This window comes from Megalobrama amblycephala, linkage group LG5, assembly GCF_018812025.1.
Source record: "Megalobrama amblycephala isolate DHTTF-2021 linkage group LG5, ASM1881202v1, whole genome shotgun sequence".
Lineage (NCBI taxonomy): Eukaryota > Metazoa > Chordata > Actinopteri > Cypriniformes > Xenocyprididae > Megalobrama > Megalobrama amblycephala.
Genome location: NC_063048.1, coordinates 10017935 through 10037033, shown reverse-complemented (window position 1 = coordinate 10037033; position 19099 = coordinate 10017935). Strand labels below are relative to the sequence as shown.

The 19099-nt window shown below is 37.5% G+C and overlaps 1 protein-coding gene across 5 annotated transcripts in view; it reads left to right on the top strand.

Moving 5' to 3' along the window:
- The window catches only part of LOC125268434 (kelch-like protein 29), a 236254-nt gene that overhangs the window by 95853 nt on the left and 121302 nt on the right, over positions 1-19099 (top strand). For 4 of the 5 annotated variants that reach the window (XM_048190626.1, XM_048190628.1, XM_048190627.1 and 1 more), the window contains exons 3-4: positions 6600-6747; positions 13698-14177. In XM_048190626.1, the coding sequence (XP_048046583.1) occupies positions 6600-6747; positions 13698-14177 (628 nt within the window). The remainder of the gene's footprint in view (positions 1-6599; positions 6748-13697; positions 14178-19099) is intronic. The other variant, XM_048190629.1, reaches the window with a different exon arrangement.

Sequence of the window (19099 nt, the reverse complement as noted above, 5' to 3'; positions counted from 1 at the left end):
AAGAATGTTGTGATCGATAGTGTCAAAAGCAGCACTGAGATCTAATAACACTAATAGAGAAATACAGCCACGATCGGATGATAAGAGTAGATCGTTTGTAACTCTAACGAGAGCAGTCTCAGTACTATGGTATGGTCTAAATCCTGACTGGAAATCCTCACAGATTCCATTTCTTTCTAAAAAGGAGCACAGTTGTGTTGAAACTGCCTTTTCTAGTATCTTTGACAGAAAAGGTAGATTCGAGATATATACATATATATACACAGGTGCTGGTCATATAATTAGAATATCGTGAAAAAGTTCATTTTTTTTATTGTAAATTATTTTAAAAAATGAAACTTTCATATATTCTAGATTCCCTACATGTAAAAAGTAAAGTAAAACATTTCAATAGTTTTTTTATTTTTTATTTTTTTTATTTTGATGATTAGAGCATACAGCTCATGAAAGTCCAAAATCCAGTATCTCAAAATATTAGAATATTTACATTTGAGTTTCATTAAATGACCATCCCTACAGTATAAATTTTGGGTATCTCTTGTTCTTTGAAACCACACTAATGGGGAAGACTGCTGACTTAGCAATTGTCCAGGAGACAATCATTGACACCCTCCACAAAGAGAGTAAGTCACAGATGGTCATTACTGAATGTGGTGGCTGTTTACAGAGTGATGTATCAAAGCATATTAAATGCAAAGTTGACTAGAAGGAAGAAATTGGGTAGGCAAAGGTGCACAAGCAACAGGGATGACCACAAGCTTGAGAATACTGTCAAGTAAAGCTGATTCAAACACTTGGGAGAGCTTCACAATGAGTAGAATGAAGTCGGAGTCAGCGCATCAAGAGTCACCACACTCGGACATCTTCAGGAAAAGGACTACCAAGCCACTTCTGAAACAGAAACAACGTCAGAAGCATCTTACCTGGGCTAAGGAGAAAAAGAACTGGACAGTGAACAGTGGTCGAAAGTCCTCTTTTCAGATAAAAGTAAATTTTGCATTTCATGTTGAAATCATGGTCCCAGAGTCTGAAGGAAGACTCGAGAGGCACAGAATCCAAGCTGCTTGAAGTCTAGTGGGAAGTTTCTGAAGTTAGTAATGATTTGGGGGGCCGTGATGTCTGCTGGTGTTGGTCCATTGTGTTTTATCAAGTCAATGCAGCCATCTTCCAGGAGATTTTGGAGCACTTTATGCTTCCATCTGCTGACAAGCTTTATGGAGATGCTGATTTCCTTTTCCAGCAGGACTTTAGCACCTGCCCACAGTGCAAAAAACACTTCCAAGTGGTTTGCTGACCATGATATAACTGTGCTTTATTGGCCAGTCAACATGCCTGACCCCTGAATCTATGAGATATTTTCAAGAGAAAGATGAGAAACAGTCGATCCAACAATATACAGATGATCTGAAGGCTCAATAGTGCCTCAGCAGTGCCACAGGCTGATCACTTCCATGCCACACTTCACTGATGCTGTAATTTGTGCTAGAGCAAGTCATTTGCTATAATATGTGCTGCCGACCAAGTATTGAGTGTACAAATGAACATACTTTAAAGAACTTGAACTTTTCTGTTTTGAAAATCCATTTTTTGATTGATCTTAGGAAATATTCTAATATTTTGAGATACTGGATTTTGGACTTTCATGAGCTGTACGCTCTAATCATCAAAATAAAAAAAAAAAAAAAAAAACTTTTGAAATGTTTTACTTTACATGTAGGGAATCTAGAATATATGAAAGTTTCATTTTTAAAAATAATTTACAATAAAAAAATGAACTTTTTCACGATATTCTAATTATATGACCAGCACCTGTGTGTGTGTGTGTGTGTGTGTGTGTGTGTGTGTGTGTATATATATATATATATATATATGAATCTGTCAAAAACTTAGGCAAATAACAAAGTGTATAATCGTGTATAGTTAGTATACCAAAATAAATAGACTCATTGTTTTTTTCTTTTTCTTTATAAATTTGTTCACACCTTGTTTGCTTGGAGCATTTGATTCTGTCCCTGGTGCATTTTCTCTATTCACTTCGAGTAGGTAAGAATTGAACATCAACAGAAACATATATTTGTTGTGTATATAATAACCAATTTTGCCCTCAGTTGGCTGCTTCAATTCAACAATTCTAAAATTGATTTGAAGCCATTCTCAGTTCAGTTCTGAATCTCACATAGTCCTCTTTTGTTCTGGATAAAGCCAGACATCAGAGAACAGCAATGTTGACTTTGAGACCTAGGTATTTCTGCCTGTCATTCATAGATATAGTGGTGTCCCTCACAGGTCTGAAGAGCCTTGACCCTTTTAAAAGCCATGTCTCCTTGCTGTTAAAAATCATCTGCAGCCGCACACACAAAGAATTCAAAAGTAAAGCCGCTCCAGCCTGAAGCTTTTTCAACACTGCTTCTTGGAGGCCAAATGCACAAACTAAAGGCCAAGAGTTCCTCCTTTGAACCAGAAGCAAGAGAAAGATGTTCCTTCTTTAAAAAAAAAATCACCTCGGTTCCCATCAGCGGGAGGCCACCGAAGATTCTCATCTCTGAGGATGTTTTTAAAGATGCTGCAAGCCGTAAGGAATAGCAAACTTACTTCACAAAGTGACGGTCCTGACAAATGATGGATCATCAGTTCCTGGTGCCGCGGGAGCGAGCACTTCCACTGGGTGAAGAAGGCTTCTGTGTTGACAGCTGAGATAGGAATAGCAAATAAGAGCATGACAGTGTGGATGCTGTATTTGGCTTTGTGAGAGGCGGAGAGTGATGCTGCCCAACGCCTGGCGGATTAGAATCGTGGAGGACAGCCATCCGCTCAAATGGAGAGGGCTTATTTGACTGCGGGAAGTGATCCTGTGCGCACACTGCCGGATGGAGGATGAGCAGAAGCATGCTGTCATTGTTTGATAGGCCCTCGTACAGTAACGAACACGTGCCATTTAAAGAGACCTCGCTCTGAAGATACGACTTTATCATCTGTGTAATCTGAAAACGTTGCAAATGCAAAGTTTCATTTTCACATTTTCAACCTTTCCCTACAATTTGCTGGCTGCATTCTGCTGTGTAACATCCACTTTTCACAATCCAGTCAATTCTCAAAGATAAAAATCAAGCCCTGCCTTATTTATTTATTTATTTAAACTACTTTTCAAAAGTGTGGGGTTGGTAAGCTTTTTTAAAATGTTTTTAAAGTCTCTTCTGTTCACCAAGGCTGCATTTATTTAATCAAAAATACAGTAAAAACAGTAACATTGTGAAATATTATTACAATTAAAAATAAGTTTTCTCTTTGTATGTGTTTTAAAATGTAATTTATTCCTGTGATGCAAAGCTAAATTTTCAGAATCATTACTCCAGTCTTCAGTGTCACATGATCCTTCAGAAATCATTCTAATATGTTGATTTGCTGCTCAAGAAACATTTCTGTCAATGTTGAAAATAGTTGTGCTGTTCATATTTTTGTGGAAACCCTGATTAATTTTTTTCAGGATTCTTTCATGAACAAAAGTTCAAAAGAACAGCACTTATTCAAATTAGAAATCTTTTGTAACGTTACAGTTGTCTTTGCTTTCACTTTTGATCAATTCCTTGCTGAATAAAAGTGTTTAGGAAAAAAAAAATAATGACCCCAAATGTTTGAACAGTACTATAATATGAATATAAAGATTTCAATGAAAATGTATGTCTGCACTTTAGTTTGTGTGTAATTAGAGAGCAAACAGTTACACTATGTGTACAACTGCTTTACATGAGTATTGTGTGTTTCATCTTTTCAATTTCTGCAAGCAGCTGAAAAGATCAGCTTTTGTATTCTCAAATTCTGACCCTGAAAACTAATTGTGGCATGCACAGGATGCAGCGTTTCCTTGCAGATACTCTTTGTGCACAAACCAATACAGAAATGGAAGTATTTTAGTAAGTCAGCTAAAATTAAGCCAGAAATGAAATATTTGCCATTTGGCTTCCCCTGCATGCGCAGGGAAAGCTCTTTTTGAGCGCATGCAGGATGGCTGCAAATGAGCACATGTGAACTCCACAGCCATTTCTATTATAATTCCACTTGCTCTCCTGGTGTAGTTTGTAAACTTATGCACGTCACTTTCAGTAAATGAACTACCTACTTCCTGGGAAGTTAGAAAGTGTCGCTCTTGCCTGGGGACAGAACGGAAAAGCTGTTTCTGGACTTATTCTTATGTAGTCACTACATGAGTGCTGTGTTGTCTGCATTTAAATTGCAAAGAGGTGTGTGTGTTATACCACAGGTTTTTGACATGGCACACTAGGGAAATTATAATTGGTAATGCCAGTTTTGTTTTTTTCCGCAGGTAAAATTTTGTCAACCGCTTTAGATGGTTACTCTTTCACACACGGCTACAGGTGACTCAATTTTAGCCACTGGCTGTTCACCATTGGTGAAGTGGGTCATATATGTAATTTTGGGGTTAACATGTGAGAGATTACGTGCAGTCAGCTGGTCACAAAATAAGCTCTGTTTTGACGTGACTGCCTGCTGCATGGGTTTATTTTGGTGAATGATTCTGCCAGTGTTATTATGTGCATGTATTTTCCGCTGTCTTCATCATAGTGCTCAGTAAATAAGCTTTTCAATTTCACAAACCATATCTAGTCATAAGACTCAACAGTGCTGTCCAAATGTAAGAAGAAAATAGACTTGACATACTTCAGCTCCATGATGTTATATTTATTCAGTGTTCTCAAATGGAATATTCTAGATGCAACTTTTGACAAGTTTTAGTGAATGCAGGTGAATTTCATTACCGCTAGCTCTCCTGTCAGCGATATGAACATGCATCTCTATTCTGAGATAGAACAGCCGATAGGGGATGTTTTAGATTTCTGCTCTTTCCAGATGCTTGAATTATTTTTAATGCCATTTTTTAATCTTACAAGGAATACTAATACATGGACTGTTAATAAATTAGTATTCTTTGCGTGTTACAGCAATCTGCAGGACCCCTTTTTCTTTCTTCGTTCTTTCATCTCATGCAGTTTGTCCTGCACACCTGCTCTTTAACAGTTTGTCTGTGAGATAGGTTTATTTGCTTCTTTGCAAAGGTATCGAAATTAATTGTATTCAGTGCTAGCCTGCAAAACATCTACCATCTGAATTCCAAACAAAGATTTCTATAGAACTGGAACACCTTTCATTCATAAAATTTAAAGTCCTTGCATGTTTATTTTTGTTTTCGTCATTATAATTGCAATTTAAAATGCCATTGAATAAATAGTTAAACAAAAGGTCAAATTAAAACCAGTAATGTGAAAATGCAGCTGTAACTGACAAAAACTTTATCTTTGTATTGTCACAGACATGTGAAGTATGTTACAGGCTTGTACAGTATGTGTGCTCTTTATGCCTGTTTAGAGTTTAAAGTGATTTATATTTTTGCTCATTTTGTTTGGTGAACTTTGGATGAAATTTAAAACATTTTAGCAACGGCATGAAGAATGTGGATAATTCAGTCTTGCGCTGTAGAAGAAATCTCTAAATACATTTTTCAAATTTAAAGGTTTTTTTGCAGGCTTGGCAATGAAAAACACATTGACAAACTCAACGCCCACACTTGATGCTAAGGAGATATCTTTATGTTTTCTTCTTTTTATTTACAGTTTTGAAATGCACATGAATAAAAAGTGGCATAAAATCAAGAAGACATTTAGGGCTTGTTTTCAGCCTCTTATTTTTCTTTTCTCCAACTTGCATATGGAACAGCGAGTTCTGACAGCGGCATAATGAGATCCATCCTTTGAAAACACAAAAGATGAATAAGGGGGGTTGTCTAGTAGTTCCTAGCACATGCAAATAGATGGATGGATGGAAGCCCCAACTTTTTACTTTGAAAATTTTTAACCATTGGATTTTTTTTTTTTTAAAAAAATATATTTTTTTTGATGATTACAAGAAAGATAACATTTGGAAAATATAATATAAGCCAGACCAAATTGTCAGGCAATATTTGCCCAGTAAGCTTACTGAGTGTCTGTTTTCTGAGATAATTTTTACTCTGTTAATATTGTGTAAAGTAAGTGTTCATACTATATATTGATGCATTTTATTTGTTTCCATTAAATAGTGGCATTATATTGTAACTAGTCAATGTCAATGCTTTACGTAGAGCATCATGCTGTAGATTAAATACTTGTTTATATGTTTGAGCAAGTGTTGATGTCAAAGCTAGTGGGATTCTTCAGTAGAATGAGTTTTGTGTGTCCATTTCCATTCAACTTTAGTACCTATTTTCAGCGAAATGATTAAAAGTCCCCCTCGATCCCACAAAACTTCTTTCCCTCCCTTTGATTTACAGTCAATGCGAGGCAGATAAGAATTAATTAGTAAAATGTTCTCTATATAGATCTCACTTTCTTGCACCCAGTCAAATCGCTGGGGGCCGACCTTGGATTTTCCTGCATTATTGATGGCTCTAATCTAGAACAGCGGCGTAATTAAAAGAGCGAATGGAATGGAATATTAACAAAGCAAAATGATGTAGCAGTGTCTGGCAAATGGGCTGTAATTGGAAAAGTAGACATAATAATTAAAGGCTGGTCTATTTACCTGAGACGTTCTTCTTGTTGAAACAGGTCTCTGGGCACCCGTCGGCAGACACGCAGACTCAGGGCCAGGTCCTGGCTAATAGTGTCCGGTGGGGACAAACACCCATTAACCAATCCACGCCCTGGGACACGGACGAGCCGCCGGCAAAACAGATGAGGGAGAAAGATATCACAGGTAAAAAGCTGAATGCAAAGGCACCAACTTTACAATAACACCTCTTGTACATTATCTTTTCATGCATAGAGGGATTGATTGCTTGAAGTGGCTTCAAATTAGGGGTGGGTGATTGGGAAAAAATGTCATATCATGATTTTTTTTCAGGCAGGATCACGATTCACAATCTCATCACTTTTTTTTCTTTTTTTTTTCAGGTTAGTTTTTAAGACTATTTTGCAAGTTACTGAGAACAGTACGGACAAACTGATTTCCCAATTTAAAAAAAAAATAAAAATAGCCTTACAAGGTTAAAAAATATTTATTTTTTTATTTTATTTTATTACGTTTTAATTTATGTTTTGTTTTATTTTATTTTATTAAAATAAGTGCAAAGATGCAAATTACAATCAGTATGAAAAATACAATAAAATATACAAATGAAATAAACTGTTTTATTTTTTTCAAGGACAGTAGGTTTATTTAACAGCAGCATTCAAGTAAGAAATTGAATAATCAAATAAAAAAAATAAGACACTGCGTAGTCTTCACTGTATGAATTAAATATACAGTGAAGCTGACTAAAGCTACTTAAGTTATTCAGTCAAGAGCAGTGAGGGAAATCTCTTGAGTAGCTCTTACATGCACCAAACTTTACAGTTTTTTTTCATATCTATATTCTTAAGGATTATACAGAAGAGTTTGTTCATATATAATTTGCCTGATCTTATTCAACATTTAATTCCTAAAACAATTTGTCTGGGTTTTGACAGTTTTTTTTTTTTTTATTTCTGGAGTGATAAAAAGAGATATTTAAAATCCCCTCTGACTCTAATGTCAACAAAATAAAAATAAGACTTTCAAACCTGTCTTATCCAGTGTTCAGATTTACATTCTGGAAATCTTTCAAATTAGTAGAGGTGTGTAGCAGAGCCAGTATCTGCATCTGTAACAATCTCAAAATTATTTGTATCTGTATCTATATTTGGATAAATCCTGAAGTGAGCGGCTTTAACTTTAAGTTTGTCAAATTATATGAGTAGCTCATTTTAATTATGTTCCCCTTTATAGTTTTAATTTAACAAATATGCCTATATGTATATATATATATATATATATATATATATATATATATATATATGTATATAATATATATATATATATATACCCTGATGAATATTGGCATTGTTATCCTGGAATATGGCCATGATATGTCTTCCTACATGGTTAAGAAATGAAAAGCTACACACTCTATCTTTTAGGGTTAAAAGAACTGTTGCCAAACATATATAACTTGCTAGAAACATAATAATCACTGTAATAATGATCTATCCATGGACTCTTAAGTATTTGCCCATTACAGTTTTTCTCAATTGATTTGACACATTTCTCCAAAGTAATGTAACTGCTCTCAAAACAGTTAAAGGATTAGTTCACTTTCAAATGAAAATTACCCCAAGCTTTACTTGCCCTCAAGCCATCCTAGGTGTATATGATTTTCTTATTTCTGATGAACACATTCAGAGAAATATTAATAAATATCCTGACGCATCCGAGCTTCATAATGGCAGTAAGCGTAAACGAGTATGGGCTGAAGAAAGTGTCTCCATCCACATCCATCCATCATAAACATATTCCACACAGCTCCGGGGGGTTAATAAAGGCCTTCTGAAGCAAAGCGATGAGTTTGTGTAAGAAAAAATATCCATATTTAACAAGTTATTAAGTAAAATATCTAGCTTCTGACAGACCTCCTTCCATATTCTACTTACGAAGAAATTGTAAAACTCTAGCAGTTCAAAAATCTTATGCTACATCCTACGCCTTACCTATTCAACTCACGGGCCTGACGCAACGGCAGTTCCGTTTTTTTTTTCAGAATTTGAATATGGAAGGACGGTCTGGCCTTTTATTTTTTTTACACAAATGCGTTGCTTCGCTTCAGAAGACCTTTATTAACCACCCAGAGTTGTGTGGAGTACATGTTTATGATGGATGGATGTAGATGGAGACACTTTCTTCAGCTCATACTCGTTTGGTAACACTTTACTGCCATTATAAATCTTGGATGCATTTCATAGTTTAATATTCATAGATTAATATTTCTCTGATTGTGTTCATCAGAAAGAAGAAAGTCACATACACCTAGGATGGCTTGAGGGTGAGGAAAGCTTGGGGTAATTTTCATGTGAAAGTGAAGTAATCCTTTAACACAATGATCTAAACACATTCTTACCTTAGCCAAACAGTTAAAATTTACTGCAAAATAAAGCACTGCCTTTTTTTCTAGTAATGCATTTATTAAAAGTAAATACTAACATCAAAACTACAGGTGTATTCTCTGTTGATTTTTAGAACATTTTCAGCCGTGGATGTACAAAGACACTAACGAAAATACATGTTTATTGTAATGTTTTTCTAACACTTTTTGTTATATGGGTCATTGACAAATAAAGCTTCAAACAAGGTATTTTTTAAAAATCGTTTCAATGTTTTAGTTTTTACATAACATTTCAAAGTGTTTAAATTCGTTTGTTTTTTTTTGTTTTTTTTTGTTTTTTTTTTACTTTTTTCAGGTGGTACAACCAAATATTTGTACCATATTGGGTACCACCTTGGGCACTTTTACACCTCTTTTTTTTCTCTTGCATATTCTTATGATGTTCTTTCTCTATGTATATGTTCCCTTTCATACTTTCCCTGTTACATTATGCAATTGTGATAAATGTATAAACAGATAGGAAAGCTGAATGTCCTGTGTTGTGTGTATTATTAACCAAGCAGTTATTCTTTTAGGGCCAATTGAAAACATACCAAGTGCATTTGATAATATGACCAATGCCAGAGTTTTGTTTATTGTGTTTGGACAAATGGTACATAAATGTTTGTGAATTGTGTAAAGCCAATTAAAAAAGCTGTGATCTTTTTTCCCTGAATTATTAAAGGTTTGGTTGGATGTATTAACTATTATGAAAACATTTGAGAACTTTGTGCATAGTGTTTTGAGAAAATGATTCACATGATTTGCAATTTGCGTGAAATTAATGAAAACGTACAATCTGTTTAGGACAATTACAAAGTGTTCAGATCACTGTTTTGAGAACAGTGATCCAAATTTGGAGAAGTGTTGAGAAAAAAACTGTAAAGTTGAGAAAGTTGAAACCTAAGTTGAGAAAAACTGTAAAATCCAAACACCTATTTTTTTATTTTTTTTTATTTTTTTGCCGAGCAGTGTACTGTCACGGAGTCAGCTACACCATCTACCCAGCCATCAGCACCAGATTTGCCCTACTCGTTCACTATCCCCGGAATTCTGATCACCTGCACCTGTTCACCATCATCAAGTCATCCTTTATAAGCCGCCACTCCCTTCACTTCAGTGTCTGGTCTCGTCACTCGACTACAAACTATCCTGCTTTAAACATCCTTACCTGTTGTGTTCCTGCTGTGCTCATGTTTACCTGCAATAAAGAACTGTTTATTATCACTTACCTCGTCTGTCCTCTTTCTGTATGTGACAGAAGACCAGACCGCCAGAAATGCAGAATGCATAAACATGAACATGGATTCGTTCACCAATCTCGTTCAAGCAATTCGGCAATCACTGCTTTCCACAACACCATCTCCTTCGGCGGCTGCCTCTGCCAGTCCCATGGCCCGACCAGTGACATAATACCGGTGAGGCGGAGGATTGCAATGGGTTTTTTCTGCAGTGTTCGCCATACTTTGAAATGCAGCCTACACTCTTCACCACCGATCATGCCAGAATGGCGTTTATGATCTCTCTCCTTTCTGGCCGAGCTTTGCAGTGGGCACAATCGTTGTGGCAGTCCAACACTCAAGTCACCAACTCCCTGTCAGAGTTCATCAGCCACTTCAAGGAAGTCTTCTGACAGACAGCATCAACCCTCTCCATACACGATTAACTCTTCTTCGTCAAGGGACAGATTCTGTCAGTACATACGCCTTCCAATTCCGCACCCTAGCAGCCCTAAGTGGCTGAAATGAGACTGCCCTCCTTGCTGCTTTTTGTCAAGGATTAAATGCTGATATTTGTCAACTGATGGTAATATATGATGATGCGATGGGGCTTGAGATCTTCATCCAAAAAAACATCCGGGTGTCACAATGCCTATCTGCATGCTCGCTGCAACAACCCACTCTGCATCCTCTGCCCTCCATAACACCTGTCGCCCTTCTAGCACCAGAGCCGATGCAGATTGACTCCAACCATCTCACTTTTGCGGAGCGTCAGCGGAGGATTACGAACCACCTGTGTTTGTGGGGGAGGACACATTATAACCAACTGTCCAGTTCAACCACCACACCCACTGGTGAGTACTATTCAACTTCCTCCTCAAATCGCTTCTTTAACTAGAACTACAGTATATTTCCTAACCCATCGTACTACTGTTTAAGCAAAAGCCCTCATCAACTCTGGCTTAGTGGGGAACTTCATCTTTCACAACCTCCTACAAAGGCTCAATGTCAATAGGAAATGCTGCCCCCAAAACCTAGAAATACACTCCATCCTGGGAAAACCGCTGGGCCGTGGTCGCATCTGTCAATTCTCCCTTACCCTGATTCTCCGCATTGGAAATCTGCATGAAGAGAAGATCTCTTTCATGGTGCTTCAAGGTTCAACCGCTGACATCATCCTGGTGCCCCCGTGGCTACAACATCATGAGCCAAGAATCAACTGGAACACTGGTGAGATCCTTCAGCTGGGAGAATCTTGTTTTCAAGCCTGCCTAACTTCAGTTATCAAGGTTCCTCCTGTCTTCAGTCCAGCTCCGGTCCTCCTTCTGTCATTCCCCTCAACTCAACCTCCATCGAAAGTCATCGAAAGACACTCCAGTAAAGTGGAGATTCCTCCTGAATACCGGGAATTCCAGGATGTGTTCAGCAACCCCAGGTACCGGTTGGCAACCCATTTACCCCCATATCAGCTATGGGACTGTGCAATCAACCTGGTACCTGGGGCTACTCTGCCTAAAGGCCAAGTTTACCCTTTGTCCATTCTAGAGCAGAAGGCCATGGAGGAGTACATCCAGGAGGCTCTTCAACAGAAATTTATATGTCCATCAACATCCCCTGCCGCTTCAAGCTTTTTCTTTGTGGGCAAGAAGGAAGGAGGCCTGTGGCCGTGTATAAGACTACCGGTACATTAAACTCTGAAACAGTTCAGTTCAGCTACCCACTTCCTCTGGTCCCAGCAGCTCTGGAACAGCTGCGTGGACATTCACAGCTGCACACATTCTCCAAGCTGGACTTATGAAGCGCCTACAATTTAATCCGCATTCGGAAGGGTGACAAATGGAAGACCGCCTTTGTGACCCCCTTAAGACACTATGAATATCAGGTGATGCCCTATGGTCTGTTCAACTCACCAGCGGTCTTCCAGAACTACATGAATGAGGTATTCCGGGACTTCCTCAACCAGTTCGTCATCGTCTATATAAACGACATCCTCATTTATTCCCAAACTCTGACTGAACATCATCAACATGTGGAGCCGGTCCTTCAGCATCTTTGTGAGCACCACCTATATCTGAAGCTGGAGAAATGTGAGTTCCACACACCCTCTGTCCAATTCCTGGGGTATATCATCGACTAGCATGGCATACAAATGGACCAGAAGAAGGTGGAAACTATCCAGAACTGGCCACAACCCACCACCTTAAAGGAGTTTCAGAGTTTCCTGGGTTTTGCGAATTTTTATCATCACTTCATCAAGAACTACAGTTTTCTCAGCTCATCTCTCACCTCACTCCTGAAGAACTGACCCAAGTCTTTGTCCTGGACACCATCTGCCACCAGCTCCTTCAAAAGCTTGAAAGCAGCATTTGTCTCTGCTCCGGTTCTCCATCATCCCAATCCAGAATTGCAGTTTGTCGTCGAGGTAAATGCATCCACCACTTGAGTCGGAGCAGTGCTCTCACAGCGGCAGGGTGATCCTCCACGCCTCCATCCATGTGCCTACTACTCAAAAAAGCTGTCCCTGGCGGAGCAAAACTATGACATTGGCAATCTGGAGCTCCTGGCTATCAAACTCAACCAAGAAGAGAGGAGACATTGGCTGGAGGGAGCCACTCACCAGTTTGAAGTCATTGACCACAGAAACCTAGAATAGCTGCGTGAAGCAAAACGACTCAACCCCCGTCAAGCCAGATGTGCTTTATTCTTCACCAGCTTTGATTTTTTTTTTTTTTTTGTCACATACCAACCTGGAAGCAAGAACTGCATGTCAGTGTCTGGTCTCATCACTCGACTACAGACTCACCCATACTCACCTGAGTGCTTACCTGTTCATCCTGATCCTCTTCCTCATCTTCAGTCATCTGTTCTCTCATTGTCTTCATCATCCTGTTCCCTGTTCGTCTGCCTGCTTCACTACCACACCACCTGCATCAGAAAGACTGTTACCATCCAGCTAAGTTCAAGTCAAAATATCCTGTTTCAAACATCCTTACCTGTTGTGTTCCTGCTCTGCCTACGTTTACCTGCAATAAACTGTTTATCACTTAGCTCATCTGTCCTCTTCTGTATGTGACATGTATAAAATAGCTTCTAATTAAAACAATATTAATACATTTTTAATAAAAAGAAAATAAAAAATCTTTATAATCCTTTTTTTTTTGTTTTTAATTCCCAGGGGACATTTATGTACAGAGTCATGTGAGGACAATCATCCACAACCTCAAATAAGAGGATTCGATATAAAATAGCTGATTAGAGAGTATGGAAATTGAAAGAAAATATTCAGTGGTTGATTATACATACAGTCATGATACCTTCATGATGCCGAATAACTGCTGTGTTACGTGAGCGTAACCACGATAATGATGATAAACAAAAATGATACAATCTAAAAACAGCAATTGCTCTTGGTGACATTTCAATCGTTCGCGTTCTAATATGGTCATATCGCACAACCCTACTTTAAATGTATGTTGCTTCATTCTTTGCAGCTCCTCTATGGCCGCCACAAGTTGCTGCCTCCGTCAGCCAGGCTGGACTCTTGACGCACACGTACGCCTTGCCGCAGGCACCAGCTTACAGCCAGTGTGTGACCGTCCAAGCGCCCATTGTCGGCGTGACCCCAGCGCTCCAGACTCCTCACCCGCAATTACCCGCACACTACCAGCTCCCACAGCAGCCTTCACAGCCGATGACCAGCATGGTCCTCAACATCCAGAGCCAATCTCTCACTGTTGGTGGCCTGCCCCCAATGCCCAGCATCTGCCAGGTTGCCCATCCTGTCCACACGGTGATGGGCAACGGTCACCTGATTCACCCCATGGTGCAATCCGCCGCCATGACCTCCTCAACGCTGCCCACCAATGGACCTCTGACGAATGGCCAACAGGAGACCACCAACAATGGCCTGCAGATGCTGAGAACGGTCGGACTGGGGAAATATGAATTTACAGACCCCTGGCATCCCAAAGGTAAATTACATTTTGGCCTCAAATAATTTTAGAACGTTTTGTAGACGTTATAATGTCAAGTCAAGTCAAATTTATTTGTTTAGTGCTTTTCACATTACTTCAAAACACAATGTTGGGGGTAACACATTACAAGTAACGCAATGCATTACTTTCCATAAAAAGTAACTAATTAACACAATTAGTTACTTGTTTAGGGAGTTAGAGCTGGGCGATAATATAGCTCACATTTTGCAATGATACAAGCAATCAAGCTGTTGGGATTTGCTGTATAGAATATATTGCTCTGCATGAGTGTATGCGGATAAAGTTGGGTAAAATATACATATGTCACATATATATATATATATATATATATATATATATATATATATATATATATATATATATATATATATATATGTATCTCAAGTTGTGTTCCTGCTCTGCCTATGTTTACCTGCAATAAACTGTTTATCACTTAGCTCATCTGTCCTCTTCTGTATGTGACATGTATAAAATAGCTTCTAATTAAAACAAAAATGATACAATCTAAAAACAGCAATTGCTCATGGTGACATTTCAATCGTTCACGTTCTAATATGGTCATATCGCACAACCCTACTTTAAATGTATGTTGCTTCATTCTTTGCAGCTCCTCTATGGCCGCCACAAGTTGCTGCCTCCGTCAGCCAGGCTGGACTCTTGACGCACACGTACGCCTTGCCACAGGCACCAGCTTACAGCCAGTGTGCGACCGTCCAAGCGCCCATTGTCAGCGTGACAATGGGCGCTTGGACGGTGTGTATATATATATATATATATATATATATATATATATATATATATATATATATATATATATATATATATATATATATATGTTTCTAGCATGTAATATGTTTGGCAACAGTTCTTCTAACCCTAATTGATAGATTGTGTAAGCTTTTCATTTAGTAAATGTAGGAAGACACATTGTGGCCATATTCCAGGATGACAATGTCCAGATTCATCAGGCTCAAATTGTGAAACAATGGTTGGCAGGGAGAACGAATAGTCATTTTCACAGAGAGTGCTCGACTCTTGCATTGTCAGTACAAGATCTTGACCAAAAACTGATGCACCTGTTGATGAAAATAACATCAAAACATTTATTTCCATCAAGAGGTGCATCATTTTTGGTCATCTTGTATTGACAATGCAAGAGTTGAGCACTCTGTAAAGTCTACTCCTTTCAATGAATTTAAGGTCTGGATTGTTGCTCTGCATGTTGTCACGTTAATGTGCTCCTTTAGTCTCCAAAATCAAAAATCACTCACAATCTTCGACCTGCACAAATTGACCCCCCCTCCCATTCATCTTTTCCTTTTGTTTTTCTTTCCTACCCGGCAAGTGGAAGTTTGTAATGATTTTATGAATTTCAAGGATTAGCTCTGATATTCGGCAACATCCAGGAACTATTGTGAAGATCGAAAAGATTCACGGGGCAGTGGATGCTTCTATAAAATTGTTTGTGTGTCTAAAATGGCAGGAATAATTTCCATATAAATGGAAACCTTATGTAAATATAGTGTAAACGAATTTCAGTTCATATATCAACACAGTTGAGACAGGCAAGGTTAATGTACCATAGCTAATTTCTTAGGAATGATTTATTAGGAGAAATAAACTCACACTGTTTGATGTAACTCGAGTAAGTCTTAACTTTTCCTGTTCTGTTTTTTGGTTTCTCGTTCTTTATATTATTACATTCTACATATTAGATTTGTACGATTATTCAAAAGAAACCAGTGTATGGTTATTGTGTTATATTGTGCCCTAAAGTGCTTAAATCGGCCTTGATTTTCTAGCCAGCCACTGGCAGAAAAAAATATTTTTTTCCTCCGTGGATTGAATGTCATGTTGAATCGCAAGAGGTATTCATCTTCTGAAGAGGAGAAAACATGAAGCGAGTTTGCTGTCCATTTATTTGCTTGTATGATGATAGGAAATCAGATGCCAAAGACTAGTTCAATAAATATTGATGGTTTCTACTGAAATGTACAGATTCAGAAGAACTGGACATTAGTGTCAATGTAAATGCCATCACAATTCATTTTACTTTCATTGGTTTGTGTAAAGTGGGCGTTTTATACCAGAATCAGGCCTGAATGTGAATTTGCTTTAATTATTGCCGTTTTAGAACGGCTGAAGAACTTTAAACTAGAGTTGCAACTAACCATCATTTTGAAACAAATGTGATGCTCTGATTCAGATACCGGCATTTGAGTAATTCTGTGAAATGGATAGATGCATAGATTTATCTTGAATTTTGGCTGTTCTACAGACAAAGATTGAGACTTTCTACAATGCATTTGTGAAAGTACAGTATGTAATCTGATACAATGCAGGAGCTGATTGCAAACTAATAGCAGTACAGAACAGAACAAGCTAGACATGTTAGCAACTGAAGGAGACATGCAGTTGTAGGGATGGATTGGTGCACATATATTCCAGATGAAAGTGTAGATTTGGTCAGAACAGATCTATAAGGAAGTATAATGTGTTGGAAGATGGGTTGGTAGTATTTTTGACATTGACATTTTTGCATTTGGGAGACATTTTTATCCAAAGCGACTTACATTGCATTCAATATTTACATTTTACCTATGAATTTCCTAGGAATCAAACCCATGACCTTGGCATTTCTAGCACTTTGCTTTGAGCTACAGAATAAGGTGTGGAATAACATTCTTACTGATGATGCTATTGGACTCTTTCTGAAAGGCACAGGAACATTAAACAGTAGACTCTACTTAAATATGCCAATTATTGTTAATGTTGTTTAAAAAAAACAGAAAATCATAATAGATTTTGCTGTTCAGTGAATGTCTGAAAACATAACATGATATGTATTAACTTGCTGTCTATCTCTTTAAACCAAACCATATGTCTGTCTCATGAATCTAGAGTTCTCCATGTCTCCGTTAGTGTCAGGTTCAGTTTTCATTTATAACCTCCATCTCTGTTTATCAAACCCCATGTGCTGCTATTTGGTAGCGTCTCTCTGACAGGTTGGTTTTAGGATGATTTATCATGGCTTTATCTCTCTAAACAGTAAAAGCTGCTCCACACAGCTTGATCTGCCCTTCCTCTCCTCTGAGAACACCAGAGACGTAGATCAGAATCTGACTTGATCATGCTGATTAGTGCCTTGACTTAGATTAGATGCATTGATTTTTAGTAGTGTTTGCCAAAGTCAAGTTTCACTATTATTGCTGAGTGTTAGTTAGTTACACCTTTAATGTTTAGTATTAAAATTCAACATGTAATGTGGACTACGGAAGTGAATGATTCTTTAAATCATGCAGCAAATAGAAAATAGCAAGTAATGTATTTGAATTACATGTTAAATACAGTGCGTTGCATTCCTGTAACTCTATCTATAACTGATGAAATCTAAAGTGAAAAATTGAGTTTGAAATGTGTCCACCTTATAGATGTGAGAGCATGCTAATTGCTTCATGATACCATCTGTTATATATGTTAAGGGTGTGCGATATCACGATTTTAGATTGTGAACAATTAAAATGTCTTCAGGATCGGAGGAGAGATCCTAGTATCTTGGTACAGGCACATTCTATCATTTCAGTTCTGTTTTCGTCCTTCAGGAATTGATCAGATTCGTAGGAAGTTGGGCGTTAACTATATGACGGCAGATCTGAAGGCCAGTTTGCAGTCAGTTGTGGAAGATATTTAGTCTCACCCTCCTCTGAGATGCACGTCATGAAGAGAACAGATGTTTCAAGAGGCAGGAGAGGTTAACGTTTTTGATTAAAGATTGCAAAAGATGCAAAGGCATAACAGTTCAATAATAATAATAATAATAATAATAATGTGCATGGATAAATATTTTTTTATATAATTCTGAAAAGAAAAAAAAAGAAAAAAAAAACAGAATTGTCAAGTTTGATTTCATGGTGACATTAAAGCAGTGGTTGCGTTAAACTAATATTTTCCGTCATTGCCTGAAAGTTTTCTAGCAGTAAAGGAAAAAATCTGAAGGCTGTCTGTCATTTTGAAATTACACTGAGGGTGATCTATTGTAACTTGTAACTGTAATTCCCACTCCTGTCCAGTTGGTGGTCAGTGCATATATTAATTAGCTATTATCTAGTATTGTCTCATCTTTGATCTTAGTGCATAACGTCTTTGTCCAGCCTGTGGCTTTAGTCACCACTACATACAACTGAAAAAAAAAAAATGTCATGGTAGCGGAGTGTGAAAAGTTTATTAAAACGGCCAAAGAAGTTGTGATGTTGTTGATAAAAGAGGTGAAAAAGAGGGACTGATGCATTGGAGGATGAAGGAAAAGGAGAAGGTTTGAGTTCAGTTCATTTTTTGTTGGTTTTGTTGATATTTTAATATTGCATTGTTCATATTTGCCTGTTCAGGTACAAAGGTTGTGTTTTAGTGGCCTCAGCTGTCAATGCAGAGAAAAAAAAAAAAACAATCAAAAAAACAAAAACAAATAACAAACAAACATTCATCTACTTCATGTGGTGTTGACCATGAAAAGTGACTCACAGTCTCTGTTCATTTGTTCTCTTCATATGTAAATAAATGCATAATGTAGCCTATATGCTCGTCCTATTATTATAATTAAAATATAAAAATTAAAATGATGGGAAATAATAAACCTGCAGCCATCTGTGTTATTAATGTTAATCAAACAGCAAAACACAGAGAGAAAATCACTCATTGCTCTTGACTGAATAACATTTTAGTAGCTTTAATAAGAATCAGCATATATTTAATTGATACAGTGAAGTCTATGTAGTGATTTTTATTTATTTATTTATTTTTTTACATTTGTTTATTCAATTTTGTTACTTAAAGGGTTAGTTTACTCAGAAATGAAAATTCTGTTATTAATTACTCACCCCCATGTCGTTCCATACCCGTTA